At 38.2% G+C, this 27,088-nt stretch overlaps 1 protein-coding gene across 1 annotated transcript; it reads right to left on the reverse strand.

Annotated features, from left to right (window-relative positions):
* Nucleotides 1-365: 365 nt before the first annotated feature.
* Nucleotides 366-26,621, reverse strand: CUL4B (cullin 4B). The gene is made up of 21 exons (XM_075107131.1): nt 26,529-26,621; nt 25,216-25,734; nt 22,358-22,473; nt 17,610-17,713; nt 16,615-16,684; nt 16,020-16,093; nt 14,868-15,030; nt 14,678-14,767; nt 14,306-14,388; nt 13,121-13,188; nt 11,906-12,024; nt 10,892-11,084; nt 9,675-9,779; nt 9,255-9,365; nt 8,430-8,515; nt 7,544-7,651; nt 7,161-7,274; nt 6,113-6,218; nt 5,853-6,025; nt 5,159-5,311; nt 366-3,952 (listed from the first exon to the last, which is right to left on the reverse strand). Exons 1-21 carry the CDS (start codon nt 26,539-26,541, stop codon nt 3,857-3,859), a joined length of 2,664 nt encoding a protein of 887 aa, XP_074963232.1. The 5' UTR covers nt 26,542-26,621; the 3' UTR covers nt 366-3,856.
* Nucleotides 26,622-27,088: the final 467 nt, after the last annotated feature.

A 27,088-nucleotide genomic window follows, 5' to 3' on the forward strand; every position in this document is an offset into this window, starting at 1 on the left:
GCACTGGGAGACAAGGAGTAAGGGTACAGCAGGAGAGTAGCTTCCTCTGCTAGTAACAAGCCACCACCTCTGGTATATTTGTACCATTTCTGGCACTTCTACATATTTAATCCTCATTCAGAGTTTGTGAGGATGCTTATCTCCTTCCCCTCCAATAACCTTGTAGAAGATTTAGTAAAAAAAATTCAGGAATGGAAGCCACTTAGAAAACTCAAGGGATTTTAATGACTGAAAGAACTAATTATTATATTTAAGTAGCAAACAAGTATTTTGCTATCAAAGCACAAGCTAAAGAACTTAAGCCACAAACATTAGTAAGCCCAACATACAGAACTTTGAGTAAGAAGGCATTTTACACACAAGAGTTTATCAACACAAAACTGTTTAATATTTATTAAATGACACAAAATACCTAGATAACAGACTCACTCTCTGAAAGGACATGTATTTACATTATTTACCAACTTAAGAAAGACTCTCTGTACCCATATCAGACTTATGAAACATAAAAAAAGGTTTTGCTGCTTTTTGCATCGAAGGATGCAACAGTGATACATGCCCTGTTTGCAAGTCTGCATAAACTGTAACTTTTTGATGCAGTGAAAAAGCACAATTTTCTATTCGGGTAGCCGAGTGAAGAGGCTTCTGAAAAGTAACAGGGTTAGTTTTTTTTTTCCCCCACTCCAGACATACTCTGAAGAACTGTTATACAAAAAGTATATTACATTTTTGAATGCTGCTGTACTCTTACAATTTTAGTGTAACATTTCAAAGAAAATATTCTTCCTACTATATGAAACTGCTAAAAAAAAAAGTGGTATTTGAACATTTCTTTAGATGCACTTTTTTTAAAAGAAAGCTTTAGGGCAAATGATATGTCTAGGAAAAAATAAAAGACTGACAAAAAAAAGCAGAGACCAAAATATGAAGGACAGCTAAAGCAACTTAACAGTTTGCTAGGGTTTGGTTTTTTTTTTATTAACTATTTACTTTGGCACCTTTGTGTAAACTATAGAACAAAACAACGTTTACAACACATTTGCAATTACAGCATTTAAACAAAATGGTCACTTTTTAAACCAGCCAAGACAAAAAAATAGTCCATTTATGGGTATAAAGATTAAAAAACCTAAAATATATATTTCTAAGAATAAACTGCAATTTCTTATGAACAAGGTGCTATAAACTGCATGCAAGAGTCAAGATTAAAAATGTGTGGCCAAACAGACAAGCTGTGTTATAGCCAGATGAGTTGTGGTCCAAGCCCACTTTAATTTTTTTCTTACAGAGATATATATGGCTCAATAGGCAGGCACATGATCCCAGCAAGAACTTGCAGTTTTACGGCTGGACGATAGATCTCGGCTGCAGCTTTGTCATTTACCAGGAATAAGCGGGACTTTAGCAGAAGAGATGAGCAAGTTCTTAGGGAAAGCCCATGAAGATACAAGAAGCCTTCTCCCCTCCTCTCTCTCACCCCCTCTCTCGGCCTAGCCAGGGTCCTCGGAGTCCATTCTTTGGGTTGCTTTAACTAGATTGCTGCTTAGGGTCTGCCTCAGATTGTGGAAGTCTGATGCAATTTGAGATTTGCTATATAGTATTTTCTGCATTTAACTGACTGAAATGGATGGGATAAAAATTAAATAAACCTTCAGACCTTTCAGGTTAGTTTGACTGAATGCAACACACTTGTCTGATGAGGGAGGATTGTACCAGAATAGGTATTTTAAACATATAGTGGAGTTAGATTTATATGCTACAACAGACTGAATGGAACCAGTTCAATACTGATATTCACCATCTCCTGTCTCCCAAAGAGTTATGTTTTATGCTACTTCTCCAAAACACCTTTTTAGAAGGAATCTTTTATTGGCTAAAGATACAAAACACATGCAAGAAAAAGGAACATTGAATGCAAAACACAGAAGGGCGTTTTTTTGGGGGACACACACACACACGTTCTTTCCTCCCCAGCGGATCTCTATTTGAACTAGTACTTAAAGATTTGCAGGAGCAGTCTTCAAGTTTCTTACCAGATAACTCTATTGTTAGTATTTTTCTTAAAGAGGCAAGGGTGGTCCTGGATGTCTACCAGTGGTTATGCTGCAATAGTGTCAAAGGGTAAGGAAGATTTTCTGCAGATCAAAGAGCTGTATGACAGTAGAGGATGACAGCAAATAATTTAGTAGGAGAAAACCACATCTGCTTCATCTGTCAGCTGAGGACTGCATATAAAAGAGCTTGAGAGAAAATACAGCTGGAGAAAATACGGAATTAAAACAGTAGGTCAAAAAAGCAGTAAGGATGGGATGTGTCAGATACAAAATACACACATACACACACACTCCCTCTCTCACACATGCACATCCCTGAACGTGGGATCACAGTGATAAAAGTTATAGATCATAGAGAGCCAAGTTACACTGCCAGTAAACAAAAGTAACATCTTGCTTTCAAGAAATATCTGGTATTCCCCAGGACTATCAGTGCCTGAAAGAGGATGAGGTTTTTCATTGTGCTCTGCAACACAGCTCATCATAGGTCTAAAGCCTGACTGGGTAAGGAAGAACTGTTACGTGGAGGAGTTACCTTTTCTGCTGACATCCCCCCCCCCCCCCCCCCCCAATATATTCCTGGCACATGCTGCTTCAGCCATTTAAAAAAAATGCATTTTGTTGAAACAAAGCTCTACATTCAAGTGACTTATTCTCCCATGTCGTATAAAGATGCAAAGAATGCTCTCTGGTCATCTAAGAAAATATATTTTAGATGCCTTGTAGCAATACTTAACTTGCTATATGAGAGGTAGGCTTCTGGGTTCTAGGAGGCCTGCCACATCTAGGGCCGAGTTCTTAAAGCTTTAAGTTAAAGCAATCCAAAGCAGGGCAGTCTTAGAAGAGCTGCCCTGTCTAAACCTTGAGGTTAGTTCAAGTTTAGAACGTTGCAAAGCAAAACAAGTATGAAAATCCATTTGTAATTTTTGTTCTTACAGCTTTGCCACGAGAACAGTGTGGCTTTTCATAGATACCTGTAAATAGATTTTCTTTTCTAGAGTATTGCTGCCAAGAGGTGAAGGCCTCCTACCCATGACTAGTAAAAACTGTCACTTTTTCCATTATGGCTGTTTTATGCTTATTATTCCCAAAGGTGAACAAAGGTCTTATAGGCAAGCCATGTAAATCTAATCTGAACTTGTTTTGTTGTAGCAATTATTTAAGAATGGTGTTTGTATATACAGTATATATGCCCACACTGCAAGCTTTATACATCGTTTTATATTGGTACCATTTTGTCTTAATTGCAACCAAGAATATTTTCCACTAGATCAGCAATAAGCATAGCTTGGCTTATTCCCCATATTCCCTCCCTCAGGGGAAAAATCCAAGTGTGGGCATCAACCAAACCAATGGTATGTTACTAACTGAAATGCATTCTGTACAGTAAATTAAAAGTTTGCATGCAGTTTATGCATTTTAAAGGCTATTTTCTTATATTAATTAACCTTCTGTTTCCATTTAAAGGTGTTAAAGACATCTGTCATATACCAAGGGACTCCTTTTCAGACCCAGAGACAAATGGAATCACAAAGACCAGGTACTTTCTTTCAGCTTTCTGCACATCCTACTAAATAACATGCAAAGAGTTCAACAGCATTCTTCTTAAAATGTAAATAGTACTCTTTAAATGGGCATGTTAACCACTGAAAGAAGTCCACTCTACTATACTTTTCCATTACACTGCTTTCATTCAATCATCGGTAGTATAAAAAGTCAATTAACAGGATCAACAGGCTAGTTTATCCACTGGCAACTGTGCATGACACCAAGTGTGCAGTAAAACAAAGGCCAACATATGTTTATGCAATATAGTTGTACTGATTCGGGTTTTCTTTATCTCTTTCCATGTAGTCCCTGTCAATTAAGGATTCTATTCTCTTCTTGAGGTCAGCAGGCTGTAAAATAAAGCAGATGTCAGCATTATTACTTTGCAGTCTATGTTTCTCAGTCTCAATGTTTCTCTTTCTTTCTACTTAAGGCAAATACCCATACTGTTTAAGGTGGCTGAGGAAACAGAAATCAATTTTTAAAAAATCCCTTGCAGACATCAGAAGCTTTGATGCTTTAACTTAGAGTTGATTGAAGAGAAAGTTACAAAATTAGCTGGTCGCCTGCAGCTAAGCATAGACTTTTACAGCAGGGAAAGATATTTGCTGCTGTTTTAACTGAACTCTGAAGAGCTGCAATTTGTGCATTACATGCCAGAGTGTTTCTATTTCTGACTTTTACTTGGTAAAAGATGGTACAAGTTTTGTTTTATCTTGACGTGAGTTGAGTTTGGCAACAGTTTGGGTGCCCTATGATTTTGTTGGGTGAAGGACTTTATCATGAGGCATTTTTACAGAAGAATGAGGAAAAGCACTTAAATCATCTGTTATAACCCTGCAGAGCCCAACTGCAGTTTATGCAATGCTTACAGGCCTGCTTGAACTTAACATGGTGACAAAACAGAAAAAGATGGCAGTACCTTTTATTTTATATTTCAATTGATAGAAACCACTGTATATTTGAATTCAAACAGATGCCTCACCGTCTATTTGAAAATCTATTTCCATTAGCACATAACAAGTAAGCTATTCATTCTATATAGCAACTGTGGGCTTCTTTAGCTTTGAGTCATTCACCAATAACTAGTTTTAATTCCATATATATGTGTGTATATATATATTAACCAATATAATCTGTCTGGTAAAGCCACTGTACATTTATTGGTTACTAATTGATTAAAAAAGTATAAACCAAATTAAGAATCAAAACCAATTCTGCATTACATATCTGAATCATTTTTCACTCATCCCCAAGAACGCATTGCCAGAACACTTAAATACAAGAACAACAGCGTAGGAGAACTAGCTTCACATTACTGCTAACACACTGTTCTGAAAGCCTTTGGTAGTAAGTTTTATTAACTTACTAAAAGCTGGAGGTAGTATTCAGATAAGTGAATGCAACTTGCACTTCAAAAATCCCTGAAAGTAAGTATTTGTCCTTCCTACTAGTAAAAAGATGCATGTTTTAGATAGAAGCACTGTTTAACTGAGGACATGCCAGGGAATATAAAAAGTAATAAAGTTTTACAAGAAGAAAAAGCAGTACTACACCTTAACTGGGAATTTGAGCTGGTTGTAGACCTCTGACACAAGCAGGTTATGACTCAGTGTCTTGCGCATCTTCATGATTCGTACAATTGCAGCGTCAATCTGGTATTGCCGGTCCTGGAATACTCTCTCTGTAGTGCTTGCCTGTTCCTCTACCTGAAGGATCCATTTAGAAAAGTTTTAACAAGAACACTAGAACTGTTAAAACAATTCTTCTTTGTATTTCTAAGATGATGCTCAGTGTAAGACAGTAAAATGTCTGCTGCCAAATGTTTGACATAAATCCCTTAAATATGAGGCTGATTATTAAAAAACCACTTGCACAAGAATTAAAATTTTTGCACAGATTTTTACATTGGATGGCTGTCAGGGAAAATTCAGTGTGAACTTGTTTCTATGTTCACAAACCATTCAGTAGAGCTCCGGGGAATGATCAAGGGTGAAAAGAACATTCATTAATTGGAACTTCTCTTAAACAACCTTAGAGACATCTAGCATCACTGGTGCCTAAGTTAGTATGGAAGCACACATTTAAGTCTGCATTGTTAGGTATGTGCTATCATCCAAATTATACGTGTAACTTTTACAAAGGTATCTGTATGTATGTTACAACTGAGAGGAAAAAAGCTTGTAAACAGGCAGGCAACAAGGTACTTAACCCAAGGACCTAAACCCCAGAGGATTAAAAAGAATATACCGTTTCTTTCATCTGAATTTGGTTGATCTTTATCCTGAAGAGCTTATGTCTGAAATCATCATTACATGTGAATTTATCACCGTCCTCCACATCTTTGCCTTTGGGGCTTTTAGTCAGTACTCTGGCTTTGCCACAAGCCAGAGATTGAAGTGTCCTTCTCAGCTCTCCGTCCTCTAAAGAAGAAATGAGTTGTTCAGGTTTGTTTTTTTTTTTTTTTTAATAAGAACACTTGGAAGTTATCAGCTGTTTTCAGTACCAACCTATCCCAGTGGCTTGCTTTATCTCCTCTAAACTGAACTCCTCTCCTTCATTAAACATGAGCAGCACCAGTGTCTGGAACAAGGAGACCTGAAGTTCTTTTTTGCCCTGTCACAAGGGAAATTAACAGACATCATTAGGCTGTTTTGGGGGGGGGGGGGGCTTTTTTTTTGGGAGGGGGAACAAGTCACACTTGTGTATCAATTATTTCACTTAAAGGATGCGATTGTTGTTTTATTCGTTTGGGAATGTGAAAGAATAGAAATTACTGGTCACCATGTGTTTAATATAAAATGTAGAATAAACTAGAGGTCAGAAGGCTAGACCATTATATCCAGTGACAACACTCACCCAAGATATGCATCAACTTACTCAAGACAAATCTCAAAGCACCGAGTGCTTAAAATGACAATTTGGGAGACCTTTAAGTCAAAGCCTAACACAAACATTAGTTTAAGAAACACAGTATTGGGAACTACAGGATCTTTGAAATAACCAAGTATGATAATACTTTGCTGAAAAACACAGCTGACATTTCTGTTCCAAGAGAAATTTTCTTGACATAGATCTTTGCCCATGAAGAAATACTGAAGAGGAATAACTGGAAGCCCTTTAAAAAAAGTTGTGTTCTTGTACAATCCAAAACTTCTCTATTTCAGTAGTGAAAAGGTTACTGTAAAGATGCTTAATGCTGTCAGATGAAGTAAGGTCATCTATGGAACATGGACCCCCTTTTTTTTCTCCCCAATATAAAAATTAGTGCCATTTTTAAGATGGAACTAAACACACTGGATATTTTTGCCAAGCAGTAACCATCAACCTCCCCGCCCCCGATACAGAAAACAGATGCATCTTCTTAGACCTTAATACAATTATTTAGGAAACTACCAACTCTGGAAATAATAGCAAGAGGTCAAAAGTTAAAAGTAATTGCAAACACAGTGCTAAGTTTTCCACCACAGTGCAAAAAAGCTTCCCCACATATCTCTAAGGTACAACGCAGGCTTGCAATAAGCAAAGCAGGAGGAATAAGAGAAACAATACACTCACCTCTTTAAATTCTGCTTTTAGTACACAGTGTCCTAGTGTTGACTGCCATTGAAGTTTCCTACCACTGTGTTTTCCTAAATAGAAGGTCTTGAAAATCTCCTGCAGTTTCACCATCTAAAAAAAACCCCAAAGAAACCCAAAAGACTAAAACACAATTTCTATTTTAAAAGCATCCTTCCCTCCTCCACAATCAAGTAAGCCTTAAATAAAGGCTTAGAAAAATAAAGGGAACTGCAAGAAAAGAAAACTAACTTTGTTTAAAAAAAAGACACTTCTGCATTTCTTTCTAGAGATGAATCGTATATTTAAAACCAAGTTGCGGTTGATATCAAGATGCGTTACTGATAGGCTGGTACTTGGTATCATACGTCTATATTCATTACCTCTGGGGGCAAATGGACCTCCATAGGCACGTAGGTTGGCCAATAACCCATAGTCAGAATATTCACTGTTAGTTCAATGTTGCCAGGTACATTCTGATTTTGCATATACTGCAGAAGAAAACAAAGTAAATGGAAATAAAGCAAAGTTTAAACATACTTCACTTAGAACCTAGAAGTTAGCTAGAAAATGCATTGTGAGAGCACAGACAAGTGACCTTATGATGACTTTGCTCTATTGACCGTGAGTTACATAAAATAAGGATAAGAAGCAGCATTTTTCTGAAGCTCTAAGGCACTTCCGTACAATAAGAAGCCAGCAAAAGAAGTGTTTTAGCAGGCTGAGGTGAAGATGTAGCCAATTATGTGTGAATGGAGGGAAGAATGTTAAAATTTGCTTGTAATCAGAACGTTACACAACTGCTGGAACTAATGGGCAAAAACTTACAATCCAGTACATCAGAATATAGTGGTGTTAAAATGTTTTACAAGTTTATAATTATTTAAAGAAAAAAAATTGCAGTAATAAAAGAGTCTTGTTTCAGGTTTTTTGCTTTGTTCTTCAGGAAAACCATTAGTAACTTAAGTAAGATTTTGAAAAGCACAGGCAGCACAAAATTAAGAAATAGATTCCAGCTGATTTTCAGTAGAGACACTTTTCCCAGTTGGGCTTTTGCCCACTCCTTTTGAAGGCAATAATCTACAAAGTCCTTTTCTCTGTAGTGAAAAACACATTACAGACAACTGGAATAATTCTAAAGGAGTTTAACTCAATTACAATAGAAATGTTCACAACTGAAGACGTCCTGCACCCTCTCAGTAGGCTTTGAGAATAACTCATTCAAAAAGCAAGTAAATGAAGGAGCCACGGTAGGTTTTCCTGCAGTACCTGTTTAAATTGTATCATTATGTCTTTCGAAAGCTCCATATCTTTAAACATTCCTTCAAGTTTGCTGGTGAAAGCAGCTCCACATTCTATAAAAGAAAATGTAAATCTTAAAAATTAATCCTGTTTATTTTCAAGAGCATAGAGTAATTATTCTAAATATCAGACTGTACTTTGAAGCAAGACTACCTATTTCAGCATACATTCTTACATAAAGACCTGGATTCTAATTAAGATACAGAATAAGGTTATAGACAAAGAGGGGGAAAATCTTTTCATGTGGCAGCTATTTTGCACCCCTATTATTTTTCCACGTGGACATGACTGTTCATCCTAGGACTCCATTGGCAACCTGTCACTTGGACAACAACTCTAATCCCTATCAGCTGCCTGCCAAACCATCTCTTGATGATAGAACAGGATCAAGTTCTAACTACTCTTACCACCCAAAGACTCCATCCTATGAAACAATAAAGACCAGACGAGAAGACTCTACCTGGCAGCTTCATGTTTCAAGACCTTACACGGAATGAATAAGAAGCAGAAGTCATCCTCAAGTTCTCTGAGCACATCACTGATTTATTCAGCAGCAAACCTCAACTCTACCCCGCAGGCCAAGACACACCGTGCACTTTTAAGTCTGTTTTTTTTGGTATTGCTGCTATAATTACGAAACTAAAAGCAAATGGGTCTTCTCAACACCCACCAGTCATTCAAGACTTGCATATGAGGTTTTTGCCCTCTGTGAAGGGGAAATACAAACAGCACTTCTGGGAAGGCCTGTTAAAAGAACTATTTTTAAAATAAAGCAAGCAGATAGATATTTACCATGTTTGAGTTTGGAAAGCATAGATTTTTCAGCATCTACTGATGCACTCTTCCCAACTAATAGTCTCTTTGCTAGATCTTTTTTATAAAAGGCCTCAAAGACGTCTTTTCCTGTAAGAGACGAGATTTGATGGTGATCACAAATCATTGTTTGTTTTAAACGAACACTGCCTACAAGAGGCCCAGTTCAAAGCTCTGTGAAGCTAACAAGGGCCCTCACATTAAGATTTCCACAGATTTTGAGTCAGGCCTTCTTACCAGCATTTTAAAACATGCAAACTAGTTAAACAGCACTATACCAGCAAAGTGCATCTGCAGAGATTGAACACCTGAAAATGCAGACAGGCTGCAAAAATTATTTCAAAGTACTGTTACGTTACTGATCAAAAATCTATCACCACAAAACACCCCAGTACTTACCATATATGAATCTAAATATGATCATAATTTTATCCAGCATTTTTTCAAGTTCTTCATCTGTAGCTTCTTTATTGCCTGCACGAAGCTTTGAATCTACATATTTAGCTAAAAGAGTGTTGAGGAATAAAAGGTTTAGCATATGCTTGGTATCACAATGAAACAATAATTTTTAATAAAAAAATATATCTAATATCGTGAAATCTTTTGGAAGAGTAAAGGATCCTGAAATTACCTTTAAATCAGTTTCACCACAACAAGCTTGATATATTTTCACAGAGGCTAGAGTTATAAAAACATTATAGCCTAACCTCTTTCTTCAGATAAGCAGTTACTGCATCTTAACTTTGTTAGGATACATAATGTTAAAAAAAGATGTTTGCCTATGTAAAAAATGCTGGGCCATATTATGATCTCAAAGTAAAGAGTTACTACTGCTATAGATTGACATGGCTATAGTAGAAGGAAATAGATGAGAATAAAAATATGTATACCAGTTATGTAAATGTGTTGACTATACTGCTGAACTTCTCCAGCAGATTACTGTTTGTTTTAATTTCAAATGGTTTGTTAAGCACATTACAGTTGGTGATTTAAAAAAAAAAAAAAAAAAAGGAGGGCAGAATGCATTACCTCACAAGCCTAACAGCACAACAGATTGCAAAGCAGGTATTATTCACCATGTGGGGAAATGATTATGGTATCCAAAGCGCAGAGAGCCAGGCTTGTAATGCACAAATCTGTAAATGATGTTCTTTGCAAACTACAGAGTCTCTGTCCCCATAACACAAGAGGTACAGTGCACCCTCCTCCCTTCACTTTTATTTATTAACACACAGATATCTACATAGACCCCCTAATGGCTCCATGCACCTGTGTTGGTGTCACAGTTATATGAACCTCTGAAAAAGTCAAATTATTAGCAGTACTTTCATCTCTGGACACCAGTCAATTGCTGGAATGCCTAAGCGCTAATGTTCCTCACTGTCCTATAGCCTAGCCAGTGAACTGATGAACAGAACTTGTTCTTAATGTTTAATGCTACCCTATCAAATAATTTACTTGCATAATAAGGCACAGTAGATCCCCAGTTTGACAATGTGTTGTGCACAATGTCTTTTAGTGCCTAATTCCACCACATCCCACCTGTAAGCTGCATCAGCAACTCCTTCTTGTCTCCCACCCAAATTCTCACATGGGAAGAAACTGAAGAAAAATACCTATGAGTTCAGCTGGCTTATTTGGTCTTTTGTTAATGAAGGTTTCAAAGGCTTCTTTCATGGCATTTACAAACTTCTCATTCTTGAGAAAGCAAACATCGATAATATGGTCAACTTTGTCCTTAAAATCAAGTAGTTCTTGGACCATAGTTTTGTCTTTTTCTGGATTAATTACTATGGTGCTACCAAATGCCTGCAAAACAAAAGATATCTTTCAGTTAGCCTGAATAATGAATTTAAATGACAAGACTTCTAAAAGCTGAAGTTAACTTTGTAATGTCTTGTCGCTGATATTCATATTAGTTCCACTAACAGGGTAGAAGTAATAGCATTATGAAATATGTACTATGCAATCATTCCTAGACCTCATATTGTTTCAAAAGCAATCTACGAATAAGTGAACAGATTAAAAAAATCTTTGTCTGAAGAAATGAACTTAAGCATGACAAAATTAACACATCCTTTCTAAATATCTATATCCTCAGGTTTTAGACAGGTAAAGCTCCCATTAAACATGATTTTATGTAACAGTACTCCATTACAAAGCTTTCCTTCACGACTACTTTCCGTGACAACATTTTCACTAAGTAGTAAGCTGAAACAGCTTCAGTGATACTCAAGTGCTTTTCAAACTTCAGTTGGTTGATAACTTAAGCTACCACTCATTCTGACAAGAAATTTTAGCAGGGAGAGGACACAAACGTTCTGCCATTACCAGAATGTCTATTGGAGAAATATAGTTGTCCCCCAAACTAGCTGACAAAGATAAAAACTCCAAATTTATTTGGAGTTCAATAATTCAACTGAGCATTGAATATTTTCTTTGATAGGGCTAGAACAGTTACTGCACTTTTCCTCGTACAGTTTCCAAAGCTGACCATTAAATATACGTTTACAAGCAAGTAGTCTTTAATTTTTACAAAATGCAATAGTTTATAAAGATGACTCAAATATCTCTGTATAAACCCCATTGATACAATAGTGGTATCTCTTCCAGAGTTCTTGAAATAGTACCTTTATGTACTCAATCCAGTGTTGCAATAGAACCTGTACTCCACCTCTCACACGACTGAACAACTGATACAGAAGAGACAGGTCTTGAATTCGGTTTTCATCAAGAAGGTGGTTTAAACCTGCAAATGAGAAAATTTCAATAGATATTAAAAACAGAGTAATCCAAAGAAAGTGCAGCATATTATTACAGTAAGGGACCTCTTCAAACCTAGTATTGTTTATGAAGAAATTAGGGGTGGATTTTTTTTTAAACTACCAAATTTAACAGTGAAACACAGAATGGCTACCTGAACTGGCTCGAACCTTAAAAATCCTGCTAACGCACCGGCTATCTTAGGCTACAAGTACATGACATACTTATCAAAACACCTTTGCTTAGTTCTGCTTTACTATTCCCTAGATTTGAAAAGTTTACGCTCTACTGATCTGCAGGAAAGGTTCCCCGGCAAGACAGAGCTCTGAGTCCCAATTCCAGCTGTAAAATAAATTTTACAGATGTTTGAAGGCAGGAAGCTTCAAGAAATATCTTCACCTTCCACTTGCTGGCAAAGGCCTGATGCTCCACAGCAAGGTTCTAAGAAAGTAGATGGGTAAATATTGCAAACTTTATACTCCTCTAATAAAGAGTCTGTAACAGATGTGCAGGAAGATGCTCACATACCTGTTTCATCCAGAATCTGGCTAGAAAGGACTTGATAATTTTATTATTCAACTCTTGCTGCACCCACAGCTATTTCCAGACTATCCCTCAGAGCAACAGAGGGTCACTTGACTCCAGATAGACTGTTGCAGAACTGAGGTAACATACTTCATTATCCAAATTATACTAAATACTTAGAACAAGCTGCTTTTTGCAAGCAGTGAGTAATTGTTGTTTCCCCTATTGTAGCCATAATTCAAAGGCTACTCCTTTACTTCTGAGTCTTCAAAATGCTATTTAACACACTGAACTCAGGAGTCCCCTATTCTAGTTTTCCTTTTGCTTTGCTGTGTATCTAAGGACAGCATGCGTCTCCTTACCTCTGACAAGGAGAATGGCACTTGCCCTCTTGCAAAATGGTCAATGCTATTTCATGAACTGAGTAGCAAAGGGCATTAAAGAATGATGTATCTTGTGTCCTCCCCCAGCACCTGAATGTCACTTTCTTTTTCAGCACAGGAATTGAAAGCCCCGAAGCAGTAATTAGAAACATTTCTATAAAGAAGAAAGATTACCTTTCTGAAGAATGGCTGTTAAATGTTCACCTAGAAGTTGCTTTTCTACAGTAGCAATTAGTGGCTTCCTATAGAAAAAATGTTTAGAATTACTTTTCCTTTTTCCATTATTGACAGTTTTAAATCTTTTTCGAGATTGTGTTAACTATGCTTGTCACCGGGAGCTCTAATTATCTGTGGCCAAGGACCTAAAATGATTATACACATATTTAGCCTTTTTCCTCCCAGTAAGCAATTTTTTTCTGTTTGCTGACTGAGGATTTAATTCACACAAGCAGCCTGTTGTACATGATCTCTGTGCAGCGGGACAATGATTCCACCAGTGAAGAACTTGGGCAAAAGTTAGTCAAAGCATATACCTTCTCTTGCTTTGTGGGAGGAGATTCATGTCTTGGGAGACAAACCAAGAAGAAAAAACACACACCTCACAAGTCAAGAGGTATTAAAACAAAATGGGGAGTTGGCCACTAATAATGGTGTGGAAGAAGGAAGCCACTAAACAAGCTAAATGTTTTTAACAGCTGAAGGAGGAAGGAAAAAAAAAAGTATGGTGGTAGCAATAAAACACCTTCCTCTCCGAGAGATCCTCTGTACTTGCTCTTTAAGAAGTTGCTACCACTTGCCTGAAGAGTTTCGTTATATTAGTGACCTACATTTTCTCTCAGACATAACAGCTGTGGCTTTATGTTAGGAGAAATGTTCTATCCTACTAGTCATGATCTCCACTTGATTGTATTTGAGGAAATCCTGCCTCTAAGCAGAAAAGACTGAAGAGTGACATTAGTCAATAATTTCCCAGACTCCATAAAGAATATGCAAATATTTTAATGTAAATATTCAGAGCCTTTAGCTTGAGAATTCTCTATCCGGGGTCTTATCTTTTTCAGGTAGGACAACAGCTGATTAATTGCATTTCAGCAAGAAAGAGACGTTTGGACTGGGGGTGGCAGCCTGTTTTTCTCCGACAAAATGCCAACAACATATATGTCAAAATAACTAGTGGCTTAAAAGAAAAGGATATTAGCTGTGTGAGCCAAGACAGTGCTTCACTGTAAATAAGGAATTGTGGGAAGTGAGAAGCAGTTGATGGTCAGTCAATAACTGAAATAAATTGTAGCTATTCGATAGCCCTCAACAGAAGAGCTGAACAGCTAACAATACCAATCAAAGAGAGATTGCACTTACTGTGTGCTCTGATCTAAGTAAGTGATTATCCTGTCTGCTTCTTCTTCCAAGCGCTTGTTGACATGGTGAAGATATTCTGGAACCTGAAAATGCCAGAGTATTTTTGTATGTTTGTTTTTTTTTTTTAAAAAACAAGCAGAAAAAAGCCCCAAAACAATACTGGTCTGACAGCAGCAGCAGCTCCAGTTTTAAACAGAAATCATTAGTGCTGTGACTGAAAGCAACTGCATGTGAATTTGCTTTTTCAGAGTACTATCAAACGTAAAGGTCACATTATTGTCCTGTATGCTGGCTAAGGTAGCAGAATAGTTTCTCTCCCTGACAAATGCTTCATCACTAGGTGTAACAAATATTGTTAAACATTCAGAATACCTCTCGTTCTTGCATAAGCCTCTGTCCCTCTGCTGCATAGAGGCGGTTAGTCTCTTCCAAGAATCTATGTTCAAAAGAGTCTTGATAAATCTAGGGGAACAACACAATAGTGGTCAAGGATAAAGCTTACTGAGCACTAGATAAGAATCTGAGCTGTTTATTGGTTTAAAGGTGAAACAAGTTTACTCACCTGCAAGTCAGAAAGCATGCTTAGAAGGCTTCGCAGTAAACTCCTATCAATAGCCTCACCATTTCTTTCCCTCTCAATCAGCAGAAGAATGCCATCAATAGTTTTGTTCTGAACCTTCTGATCACTGATTATATGAGTTCTGAACAGTTCTAGCCCCATATCCCTAAAAAGAAAGACTGTTCAATAAATTGCAGAAAAAACCCTCAAATATTCTCTATTAATAAAATTTGATCTAATCAAAGAAAGGCCAATACATACTAACATTCTTTAAATTCCTCATTCCTCTGCCCCCAAATCACTCAAGACCAATACACACAAACACTAAAATAAATCATCACAAAGCATCGACAGTAAGCTACAGATTTTAAAGACCAAAACATGTATTTTTTCCTAAATAGCCACCTAACTTCTGCAGCATCTTTATTTTTCACTTGGTTGGTAGGATGATGGAAACTGCCTTCACAAGAAAAGGATAATGTCATCCTGGGTCCCAATTGCATGGTTGAGCTGTTGGACAATATTCTTTTTTGTCCGTCACTTCCTAATCTGTAATTCTTAGGCAGAGTTTAGAAGAACTCAGTGATGTGGAAGACAAGGATCTCTGCTTTGGGCATCCCAGTTAAAGCCTTCTGTGGATTTGAAACTGTAGGTCTGGACACTTCTAGGAAAAGCCAGGCCCTCCATCCACCACTCTTTCAGTCTCTGGCAAAGTAATTCAGGTAGAGTCAAAGGCACTGTAGTACATTTGCTAATTATGAAAATATTGGCAGGGGCACGAGGGACGGGTGGGTGCTGTGTTAAAGTCCAAAAGAGAGTAACTTGCTTTTTTTAGGTAACTTTCCTTCAAAATACTTGCAGAACTTCGAACACAATGCCTCACACTTCAGTTGTTGAACAGGCCCTTTCCTTTTACTGTGCAAACTGGAGGCTGATATCTACCTAGCTGTAATTTGCTATTACAGCTATTCTAGGAGAATCCTGGAATTCACGGCAAATAAATTAAAAGTGAAATCTCCCTTTGCAACATGCATGTATGCATTCACCATCTAATTTACAGGTCACTGTAAAGGTTATATTAAAAAGCTCTGAAAATCAGCAAGATATATACAATAATTTAAATATGTCCAATAATTTTATTCTTTGTGCCCTTACCAAATAGATGGCAGCATTGAATTCTGAAGTACGTAAGTTCGATCCAAGAACAAAAAGATACTTCTAATCATAATCTGTTACAAGAAGGAATAAAAAAAAAGCCACAATCACTTTACTCCTGAAATCGAAGAGCAGCACAAATTATGTTCAACAACAACAAAAAAAATCCCACTGACAGATTTCAGGTAGCGCTTTCTTAGACAGCATTGATTTGTTTAAAACATTCTGCCAATCTCAGTGAGATGATGATGCAACATTTAGCATCTTTCTGTATAAAAGAATAGGTCCTTTCATAATAGGTATAAAAGGAGAAAGGTCTGCATTGAAACAACAGTTAGGAGTTGGGTGTGTGCATGGGGGTGTTTGTGTGCCTGTGTCCAAGATCAGACCAATGTGTCAAGAAACACACTACAGAAAATATTTTCAGGGTTCAATTTCTAACCAAGTAGATACTGTTGTATGTCATGAAGAAGCCTTATATAAATTTAAGACAACATTTCAGAAGCACAGCATGTTTGCAAAGTAACAAAGTTAAGCAAAACATAGGCTGACTAGGCAACTGGTTTTCTTTAAAAAAAAGAGTTAAAAAACTTACCATTTGTCTGCAGTGATCTTGCCAACATTTGTCTATTTTCTTTAGAAAAAGGACACTATCCAATGAATCCATGAAGAAATTATTAAGAAAATTATGATTAAGAGGTCATGTTAGCAATGAAATGAATGACTTTTTTTTAAAGACACTTAACAGAGAGCATGAACTCACCTACTCCCGAAAAGAACCAGTTAACTTCTTGCAACACCTTTATTTTTATTTTTTAATGAGGGTCCTTGTATTAATAATGAGAAATAAAAATTATTTGAATGATTAAAAAAGGGATCTAAATATTTTGAATGTTTTTTCTAATCCCCCATTCCTGGGGAGTAGAACAAACATACATATCCCCACACCTGAAAAACCAACAAGCCACAATACATGTAAGAGCCCACCGCTACACAGATACTATAATTTCAGCTCATGATAGGAGAGAACCTTAAGAGATAAATTTTGTTCTTGAAATTCAACTTGTATTCAGTTCACTGCACAGTTCTGGTACTAATTAATATCCACTTAACAGGATCTCGATCTGATGCAACTCAAAACTTTTGAAACTGAAACATTTTGATCCTCAGAACCACTAACATTTTACCCTGCCAGACCACTAGCACTTTTCAAAACGAAAACAAGAACTACTTTTTGGAAGACCTTTGTTTACCTGAGCATGGCAAGATCAGCACATAAACAAGGCTGAAGTGATACAGCCAATACAGCCTTTTTAAGCCTTGCTCTAAGTCCAATATGAACTTCTGTAAGATGTCAGTGTTTCACAAATACCACTGAAACTTTCTCACAAACTTTGCAAATGGTTAGACATAAGGAATCAGTAGTGTTCTCTGAGGTCCCACAAAAAAAAAAAGAAAACAGACTAAATTATGCAAAAACTAGGAATTCAGATTACCACAGCCTACTGTCACGAACTAGTCAAAGAAATCCATCACTACACACTGGCAGGTAAAAACGTTTTGGCTTGTCAACAGCTAAAAAAAGGATATTCTCTGAATTGGTGAATTTGTGCTTTAATGTGGTCTTCACAGATCTGTCTCAATTGTTTGTACAAGTTTGCAGAAATCTTGTAGGAGCAGAGATTTTCAACAGCCTGAAGTAAAGAGAAATAGATACTAAGAAATTTGTTTATATTCTTATATGTGTTTTTACAAGGAAAAGGGGGGAAAACCCCCAAAACAACCATGGAATAATTCTGCTTCTCACTCAAAAATCTACCTGCTTTTAATTGTAGCATAATTAACAGCTGCATGCAAAACACCAGAGAGAGACATAGCATTATATATGGCACTATAATGGTAGTAAGAGACAAAGGAAGGCCATGCCCTGAACAACTTAGTTTATTAATTTCAGATGGAGTATCAATTTCTCATAAGGAACTGCAGGACTTGAATCTCTAAGAAGAGGGATCTCAGTTTAATATGTTCCAGCAGCTTGCTGGGTTTCATACTTCAAAGCAGACACTTAAGGTCTTAATTTTATTAACTGCTGTGCTCGGCAAGTCACACCGATATTAGCGGAAAGTCACTGCTAGTGTTATTTCCTTTTGCAGTTCTTTCCTTGATTAAGCTTCCTTCATACCCAAAAGTACATGCGTATATGTGTTTTTATATATCCATCAACCCCTTGCCTGAATAAGTTTAGTTATAATCCTGAACAATTTTTAGTATCATGACTACATTCCAGATGTTTACAGTGACAAATCTCAGATTTCTAAATTATAGTCAAGTATTAGAAGAATTGTCCCTGTGCTTCACAGCAAGAAGTGAAAAGAAGTTTAATGGGGGCATATCTTGGAGACTGATCAAGCAAACAAGCATTCTTAAGTCCGTAAGTGTGACTCAAGACACTTCAAAGCAACTGAGCAACTTTATCTCTTTGTGATTGGTGAAAGACACAACATGATTATTCTGTAAAGTGTCTGTAGAAGCTAGAGAGGGCGTATACGTGACTTTCAACCAATGCCTCTTGATTTTATTTAATGGAAAATACTTCAGTTGCCAGTACAACCAACTCATAGGCAAAAAGTACTGGAAGATCAAGTTTGTTCCCCAGCAACCGCAGGCAACCATGCATGGACAGCGTAGTTCAGAAGTACACAGAGCAGATTACTCCACTACACTGAAGTCCGCCAGAATATTTCCCAAAAGTCCAAGTAGAAGCCACCAGCAAATAGTAAGCAGCCACCACTAAAAGCACAGCAACAATCACAACAGCTAAACAAGGAGTTCCTCGGTTTATCCTAGAATATAAACAGTACTCATTCTCAGAATCAACAGTAAACAACTTCTAGAGCAAGTACACTACAGCTAATACTGGCTCTAGGACATGGAGTTTAAAAAAAAACCACAAAAAACAAGCCACCACAAAACTCAAAACCCCACAACAAAAATATTCTACAGAACAATACCAAAAGAAAACCAAACCTGTACAAGCCTACTGTCAGAAACAAACAGGTACAGCGAATGAGTGTGCCAATTAAGATTAAAACAGGTCTGAATGAAGATTATTAGGAAAGCCAGAATTATCACTTAAGTGTACATATATCTTAATATTTGGAAATAGCAACCAATTAAACTTCCAACCTTAACATTTAAGAAGCCCCAAACAAATGCAATGATGTGATAGGAAAACCTGTTCAACAGTTCACTGTTCAGAACAGGTTACGGACACTGCTCAACTATTCTGGTACTGTACCCACAGGGTCAGGCCCTAAAGGAAACAGCAGCAAAACAGGAAATAAGCACTAATTTGATTTCAGAAGAGAAAGGAGATTGAAAACACTAAGCTTGAAGAGCCTTATTAGACCTTCAGCAAGTGCAATAAATGGTCTGTTCCTGTTCTCCCACTTCCTTCAGAGAAGCCAACTGAGAGCTGGGCAGACGAATGTTTTAGAACTTGCTGGTCACCTGCATAACCACAGTTAACCTTGCTGCTACCTACCAGCCTAGGACACCAGCAGCCATTTTGCTGTACTTCTGGTCAGTTCATCCATCTCAACTACCAACATTTTAATTAACTGCTATCAAAACAAGTACTATTTAACCATGCTGCTCCAAATTCTTAAAAGAATTGGCCTTTGCACTGTAGATGGACAAATGCATACCATTAACTCTTAATACATGTTAACTATTTCATTAATACAGACTTTTATGTAGTGTTGATGTAAAGCTGCGCTTTTGCACTTATGTATCAGAAACTTTAAAGCGTTAAACATGTCTGCTAGCATCGAGTGTTTGAACATCAAGTGCAAAACTCCTGCATCTTCATTGAAACATCCATAGAAATATTTTAAATGTAATTTGTGAATTCTGCTAAAGTGAACTTTCTAAGCGCATGAATACAAAACCTTTTAATAATTTTTGCCCTGTGGAACATAACACCGCTACTGCAATTTATGCTTTACAAATTTAATTACTGATGTTACACAACAATAATCGTAACATATCAAAAATTACCAACCCCTTTAGGGGCTCTAGATCACACAATTATCTTGTTCTGAATTAGCGGAATAAAGCTTGCTGATCAGGGAATCTGTGCCGCGAAGGTGGTCAGAACATCCGAAGGCAAAGCCTCATATTTCCTTCATGTAACATATATTCTGGGGTGTTGTGGTTTTTTTGTTTGTTTGCTTTTGGGTTTTTTTTTTTTTTTAATTGCAGCAGCCACACCTGGGTTTGTGTACTGGGCAAAGGCAGGAAAAAGAACTGAACACAGCTCTGATGAGAAAAAAATCAGAACTTTCCACAACTATTTAACTCTGATTTAAAAAAAATTAACTAGAGGTCTGGTACCAAAGATCTAGATCTCTATTTTCTGGTACTAACCTAAGGAAAGTTATTCTAATAAAGAAGCTTTCAATCTTGTTGCACTCAAAGATGTGTATCCTTTCTCTTGCTGGGGAGGAACAAAGCTAGTAGGAAGCTAGCATCCCACAAAGAAATAAAAGCCTCGAATGTTCGCTCAGTGGGATTTTCCAACACAGGCAAGAGTTAAACCAAACCCAAGAGGTTTGACTCCTTTAAAAAAGCTAGTATCTTATTTTGAGGTGTGCGGCAGAACTTTTGCAGGCTCTTTTGCAACTCCCCTCTATGCTTGGATAATGGTGTCTGCCAATGCATATTTAGCCTCAGATCCATTTACCAAACAGCTGTTCAGAAATGACATTAGTTTAGTTAGCATTTGAAAACACTAGTGATTCCTATTATTATTTTTAAATCAAGACATTTGGTTTTAGATTTATTAAAAAAGAAAAATTTCATACTGGATTGCACTGTTTCAGTGGAAAGTAAGTTATTGCAATGTTAAAACTGAGTTTTAGAAGAAAAAAGTGTATTTTTAGTTTGCTGATCACAAGCAATATTAAATTAAGCTGTGGTAAGAGTAAGCAGGAATTTAAGTGATAACTGAAGCAGAAGCAAGGCTTTCAATAGAACTTTGTATTTCTAAACAATTTTGGATATCCTTCAAGTATTTAATTATTTGCTCTGCTGTTCAGTCTAGAGAAAGTAATTTCCAATATCAGCCAATACAGTGGACTGTAATTTGTTATTAGTTTCACCAAGTTTTGCAAAGTAACCATATTATTATTAGTTTAACAATACTATATATTATCCTGACAAACTCTTTAAAAAGCTATTTTTAGACTAACTGAACATTATAACGAGCTTAACTGGACTGAGGAACTTGGCCCATGAGGTTCTTGGTTCCATGAGCAATGACAATTTTTCCTTCCCGTAATCTGTCCCCAAACCCTGTACATACAGGATTTTTTGCCCCAACTTTTCACAGAAAGTCATATCCAAACACAACTTTTATTGAGAAGGGGAGGGCAGGGGAAAAAGGGACACCAAGAAAAGATGGAGAGAAGGCTATATGCACACAGAGGAACAAATCAAACAAACTAGGTAATAAAGGCTTTAAAAGTAGAGTAAAAAGTGCTTTTTAATACCTAGCTAAAGCTAGTACTGTTGCTAGGCCGCTAAAACCGCAAGGACCACAATGTTAGTAGGGAAAAGGTGAGGAGGGGCAGAAGTCTCCCTAATGTATTCAGCTGAAAAAGCAGAAGTGGAGGTTATTAAAAAAGTTAGGAAATGCAGTTCAAGTCTGATCACTTCCTAAAACATTTAGGGCAAAACAATCAGAGCTGTTGCTGGGAACAAGTTTTGATTCTCAGTTGTTAGAATAGACATAATGCTGAATGATAAAAGATTAGTCAAACCAAAATAATACAATTAATGAAGAAAAATGGTATGCTATTTACGTTTAAGAAGAAGTTTCAGTTTTCAAATGATTTATCATCCTCTATCACAAACAGATATTGCCTTCAGAAAAAGGATTATATTTTAATATAAATAGTCTTTTTCTTACCTAGACACCAACATTTTAGGATTTTACATTTCTCCTTTAGCAGCTACACACCACAAACCCCAAAACAGTAAAGGGAATACAGCTTCTTGCCTTACTTAATTCTTGCCAACTTTTGCAATGGAAACCATACCATGGATTATGTTGTGGCAAGTAAAAACAAATTTCCAAGTTCAATGTTAGGCCTTGTGAAATTTTTACTGATGATATAAAAATTTGAGAAACTATTTGATGAAAAGTTTTTCAATGGCAAGAGCAGCTATCAAGCAAAATGTTATATTCTTACCACTGGCTCAAATGCGTTTTAAGCAAAAAAATTCAACAGCAAAACAAACCCCCCTACCCCATTACTTGTACTTAAAGCGCTTACCTGATAGAGCTCCTCTAAATTGTACTTAATTGAAGTACTGTTCTGGATAGCTTCTACAGCTTCTTTCAGTTTTTGCCAGGTTTCATCTGTGTAGTTTTCAGGCAATTTGGGTTTATCTTTAAAAGAAATGATACAGAGTTTGAGAAAGTGTTTAGGAAAATCAGAACATTACCTTTTATGGAAATGAAAAAGGTAGCTTTGAGAGGAAAGAGGTATGGGCTGATGCTCTAGATTTTAATTCATACTTACATGAAAAGAAAGCATTAGTGTAAAAGCAGTATCTTATTTACACCTGAAATAGTAACACATTGTAAGAACACAGCATTGCTCTTCACATACAGATCACAGCATCTGTAGCCCAAACTGTATGTGTGATTTATAAAAAATCACAATAATGGGTCTGAGCAGCTGAAAAGAGGATAAAAGGCTAAAAACCAGCAAGAATGATCCTCATCTTCATTACACACTTTTTCACTAGCAGGACAGCAAAGCTAAAGAAAGTGAACATAAAAGCCAAAAATGATGGATTAAAAGATAAAGTTGCATATAGCTTATTTTTGTAATTTACTGCTCATTAACTCTACTCTATTAGCAGCTGGAAAGAAACCCTTAAGAAACATGCATGGAAATACTGTAATTATAATACAGGCTTTACGGTTGCAAGGAAAGCCTTCCTATTTTAAAGTAATCCATTTATGTCTCTCTTGGCTTTGGCCAGTGCACATTTGTTAGAGTTAAGCCCTCTTTTAATGTTCAAATAGCTCAACCTTTGCAGATTTGACTCTTTCTGTTATTTTTTTCAGACTCTTATCTATAGATGCCCCTGCTATACAGCATCTTCAACAAGACTAAAGCATTTACAACGGGCTACGAAAGATTTCCCCAAATCACATCCTCAGAATACCAGGACTATTTAAAAATTCTGTGTTCTCATAACTAGCCAAAATGACTGTTTCTGTTCTAATAAGTGCATTCCCAAATGGAGATGGAAGGAGGAGAAAAATTAGGGAGGAAGTCACATGCATGTCCATGCCACCAACAGGTGAAACTGGCCCAGAGTTTATACTCCGTTGAATTTTACATATCTAAAGGTAAAAAACAAATTGTAAAGCTGTATAATATCTCTAGAAATAACAAACAGAAGTATTTTTTTATCCTCCCAAGCATTCCCCTACAATGTTCCAACATGACCTGTATTGTAAGAATCTAGTGAGACAACTAACTACAAGTGAGACTTGCCCGTTTTCACTAGCAATTAATGAATGTGCTACTCAGCAGTAAATACCAAGATTCTGGATTTGAGAAAGTTATTTACATTGTAAAGTATGTTACTGCTATCATGCTAAGATAAACACAGTAATCTTAAGATTATTATTCAGTTTTGCATCTGAGAGTAAATAAAAAGCAAAGCTGGCAGCTCCTTGAGACATCCTTTTTAGGCCAGTGATACAAATACCAATCCGTAAGCAACGATGATCACAGCACCATGCAATCCATGACATTTAATGTATATTTTAAACATAAAAAGTTGACTTCCCTTAAAGATAACAGTATACAAGGAACAGAAGAGTGGCACTTATTTCTCACTATCATGCATCATAAGCATAAATTTTAAAATAATCAGTCAAATTAAGTGATGACGACATGATGGGTGGGGAACATTTTTGAGAATTAGAAGGACCTTAAAGCAAAAAGTTACACTGTGATCCTGAATTGCTGTAAAACATTACAGTGGCTAAAATAATCCTAATCCTTACCTCCTGTGATATGTCTATAGGACATACATATCAATTATGCATCTAGAAATTAATTTTTATTTCAGTAATATCTTTTACCCCTCCCCCCAACACGTCGGGAAAAAGACAAACCACTCAAGAGAGCAAGCTATTAGACTATTTTAGAAGATAGCAGGAGGCAGGAAAAAAGAAAATCCCTCGATTTCCCCATCTTGGGGGGGGGGGGGGCGGGAAGGAGGGGGGACAGGGGGCAGGAAGTGATAGAATTGTAGCTAAACTTTCTTTCTACACATATTTGTATTTCTGTTTACTAGAAAATGAAGCAGCATCACAGCATAAAAGTTCCATTTCTCTGCTTCGGTTGGTCTCTAGGAACAACACTCGAGGATCTCAAAAGCATCTTTTGAGAGATTTTATAAAATAACATAAATTTGTGAAGTGAGAGCATGTTAAGACAGAGAAAAGACATTAAGGAGTTAAATAATAAAAATTACAGCAAGGGTATTGCAAGGAAACCACTCAGCAGAAATCCGAACTACCTACTTTAAAGACAAGTAGGGAAACCAGAAAGGAAATCCGCCATAATAGCCTGATAATCACCTTAGTTTCAACATTTAAAACTAAGCACAGGCAGATTAACCTATAAACAGACAACGCGGACAGAGGCAAGTCACACCATATAAATTCAGGCCCAATTTAAAAAGACACTTTCTGTGAAAAGGCTTATCATGAACTGAACTAAAATATATACTAAGCCCTGAATCACAATAACTAGGAAATAGACCTCAAACGTTGAAAGTTTGAAGAAAGCTGATTTACACACTTATGCAGTAAAACCTTCTGTCTAACGTACAAGTTCAGTTCTTCTCAACAGACAGAGTGAAAGGAGTCTGAAAAATAATCCCAAGCAGCAAAGCGCAGCTCAAGATGTGTACATGACTGGGCAAGTATGCATCATAAAACATTATTCCCCCTTTACGTAAGCATAGAAAGGTTTGCCACAGAAAACCATTTCCTGTAAAACTTGGAGCTATTTGAAAGCCAGTTAGTTTTCATGTTGAAAACAAAACAAAAAGTTGAGCGTCATCTCCCCATAGGTTGTGACAAATATTGGCCTGTTACCTTTAAAGTTCTTGATCACTAATTTCTTAGCAGAGCCAGGTTTACTGTTGGCGAAACTGGAAACAGTAGAGGAGGCAGCTTTGGTCAGGCCATTTGCATGGTGCCCCACAGCCACTGACGAAATTAAAAGGCTTTTATTTTTGAGCTGTTGTTGGTGCTGCTGTTGAGAAGAGGCAGCAGGAGAGGAGGAGGAAGAAGACTCTTCAGCCATCTTCACATCGAGTCCAATAAAATCCACGGAGTCCTCAAAACGCAGCTTCTTCTGGAGGTGATGGTTAGAGGAGGCAACCCCTGAGGAGGAGCACGAGGAGGTGGTGATGATGGAGGAAGATGACGATGAGGTGTTTTTGGAAGGAGAAGAGGCGCAGGAAGAAATGGAATCAAATTCTTCTCTTTCTGAATTGCTGTTGCTGCTGTTATTTAACTTTCTCTTCTTGCAGGAGGCGCTGCTGCTGGTATTACCATCAGTGGCAGGTCTGACCTCCTGGGCTGCAGCTGGGGGGTTGGGGGAAGAGAAACCTGTGGGAAACATGAACACACAGAAGTGAACAGGCTGAGGGGCATCAAATCCTTGTGGTGTGACAAAGAGAGAGAGAGAGTTTTAGAGTCGGTCTGTTTGGTGTCTCTGGGGGGGTTGTCTTTCAACTCCTCTCTCTCATCAGTGGAGTCCTTCAGTATTCCCTCTCCTTCGCTTTCTTCTTTCTCGGAGGAATCGCTTTGTCTCCTCTTCCCCTTTTCTTTATTACTTTGTTTCTTCGCGCAATTTGTCTCTGCTTTCCTGCTTTTACTCCTTTCTCAGCGGAGCGTCTCCGTTCCTGCCTCTCGCCACCCACTAGTTTCTTTCAATTCTTCTCTCCGACACCAGTCCTTCCCCACAGTTGCCCGCTCCTCCAGCTTCTCCTTCCGCTCCCCTCCTACTCCGGCCGCCTCGTCTCCGCCGAGCAGCAGCGGGGAAGGCTGAGCGCGGCTCCCTCACGCCTCGGCTCCGGCCCCTGGCCCCACACACGCCTCCCGCTCCCTCGCCGCCGCCCGACCCGCTCTCCCGCCGCGGCCCCGCTCTCCTCGGCCTCCCGCCTCCCCCCTCTCTGCCTCCCGCTCTCGCTCCCTGAGGGGGGACGGCCCGGCCCGGGGCTTGTTATTGTCAATACACGGCAGAGAGGGAGCCTAAAGATGGCGGTACATCCGCTCGCCGTGCATGCTGGGGCGCGGCCTCCCGGAAGCGCGGCCGGGCAAGCCCGGCCCGCTGGGCCCCACCCCCGGTGCGGCGGGTCCCGCCGACGTCCCCCGCTCCTTCCCGCTACCCTCCGACCTACCGGAAGTGATCATTCTTGCCGCCCGCTCCTAACGGGCGCCGTCCTTAACTCCCCCCTACGCGCGCCGGCGCAGGGCGCGTGGTGCGGGAAGGGGGCGTGGCCGCCACCCTCCGCGTGGCGGGAGCGCGGAGGGGCGGGGCTAGGGGCGGGGCCCGGGCAGGGGGGCGCCGGAACTGTCCCTCGTCGCGGCTCGTACCGGCAGGGCGGCGGGAGCGCAGCCGCCCTCCGCGGCCGGTGCTGGTGCAGGCCCCGCCGGGACGCCCGGAAGGCCAAGTCCGACTTTGCGCTTGCCGGCTGAGGTAAACGTGGTGTAAAACCGGGTTTAACTGGACTCAGATGCGCCGCTCTGGGCCGGCTGTCGAGCCGAAGGCTTGGGCCCGTTACCTTATTTGGGAACGGTCTTCCTTAGATTGATTTGTAAACAGTCATTCACTGACAACTTTTTAATATGACTTTAATATATATGGACTTTCATTGGGCTCAAGTCTAGTGCTTGGACTTTTTTTCTTGGTTTGGGTTTTTTTTCCCTTTTTTTGGGTTGGTTTTGTTTTTTTTTCTTG

Source organism: Phalacrocorax aristotelis, chromosome 11 (assembly GCF_949628215.1).
Source record: "Phalacrocorax aristotelis chromosome 11, bGulAri2.1, whole genome shotgun sequence".
Classification (NCBI taxonomy): domain Eukaryota; kingdom Metazoa; phylum Chordata; class Aves; order Suliformes; family Phalacrocoracidae; genus Phalacrocorax; species Phalacrocorax aristotelis.